General features: G+C 38.6%; 1 protein-coding gene across 1 annotated transcript in view; it reads right to left on the bottom strand.

Moving 5' to 3' along the window:
- LOC101849550 (muscle, skeletal receptor tyrosine-protein kinase) overlaps positions 1 to 1,309 on the bottom strand; it is a 4,036-nt gene extending 2,727 nt beyond the window's left edge. Inside the window, exon 1 of the mRNA XM_013084691.2 lies at positions 1,018 to 1,309. Coding sequence (XP_012940145.1) covers positions 1,018 to 1,245 — 228 coding nt within the window. The 5' untranslated portion in view covers positions 1,246 to 1,309. The remainder of the gene's footprint in view (positions 1 to 1,017) is intronic.

Raw genomic sequence — 1,309 nt, 5'->3', positions numbered from 1 at the left:
ACTCTCTCTCTCTCTCTCTCTCTCTCTCTCTCTCTCTCTCTCTCTCTCTCTCTGTGTTGATTCTGTTAATCTATCCCAATTTTTTCCAAGTACGAAATGACTGGTATTGTGTTGATGTGTCTATCATTATTACTCAGAACATCCTAAAAAGCTGCAAAAAGCTGAATTATTTGAGAAATTCTCCCCCCCAACCCCCCGAAAAACCCCCCAAAAAACAACAACCCCATAATTATAGACTAGTCAACTAAAAGAACAAACTCCGCAAATCAGGTTAAAAAATAACCCCAAAAAACTTGACTGGTTTTGAAGTGTAGTTATTAGTGAACAAAAGCCACTAACAATGGTGATGAAACTTGCTATGAAAAATTAGGTACTTCTTATTTATCTGGTGAATGTAACATGATTTGGTAAGCAGCCTGGTGAAATCAGGCGCACGTCAAAATAATGAAATCTGAGAAACTGCTATTTTTCTGCGAGTTTGAAAATTTTTATTGTATTTTTATTTTGGATTGAACTTCTTTTATTTCCATATAAAAACACATTTCCATGAATTTTACTGATAAAGGCACAAAATATGTCATTTTTCAGTTTTCAATGACTCTTTAGCTATTGGATTTACCAAACTTTGGTGGCCATTTTCTCGCTAATTGTACCTCTGAAACAAGGTGACCCTGGCCTCCTTCAATCGCAAGTACCTAGACTTCTATTCAACATAGAAGGATATTTTTTTCACCAAAAGGAAGACAAATGAACAGGCTTTAAGTTTAAGATTATACCAATAACCCCATGTCCCCAAAAATTGACGAGCGCTTGATTCTACCAAGTCGTGACACATTTATATGAAAATCTTAGCTCTCAAGTCTCAAGTCTACCTGCACCTTTACCAGCATGGTGGGTCCTGTATACAATGATAAACAAACAGTAATACTCTTGTGTTGAGGTCGTTCTATAACCTTCTTTTGTGAACTTTCCTTCACTAAAACAAGCACGATCTTTGAAAACCTCCAGCCAACAGACCTGATGGTACGCAGAGTTGATGGGCAAGTTCTCCACATCAATGTCAAGGTCATCCTGAGGGGTGGCCGTGTAGTGCGAGTGACGGCATCGCCAAACGGAGACGACGGTGATGATGACGATAATGACCATCACTGTGCCAGCTGCAATGACGATGTACCAGATAAACATGTCCACTTCTTCCTCTTCCTCCTCCTCTATATTCCCGGAATAAGTGCTATAATCATCCATTGGACTGCGATCTTGCTCTGTCGGAGACAAATAAAATTGACTATTAGTTTTAGTAAGTGTTTTA

Source organism: Aplysia californica, unplaced genomic scaffold (assembly GCF_000002075.1).
Source record: "Aplysia californica isolate F4 #8 unplaced genomic scaffold, AplCal3.0 scaffold00310, whole genome shotgun sequence".
NCBI classification, from domain to species: domain Eukaryota; kingdom Metazoa; phylum Mollusca; class Gastropoda; order Aplysiida; family Aplysiidae; genus Aplysia; species Aplysia californica.
Note: the sequence above shows the minus strand (reverse complement) of the source record. Positions and strands in the feature narration are given on the sequence as shown.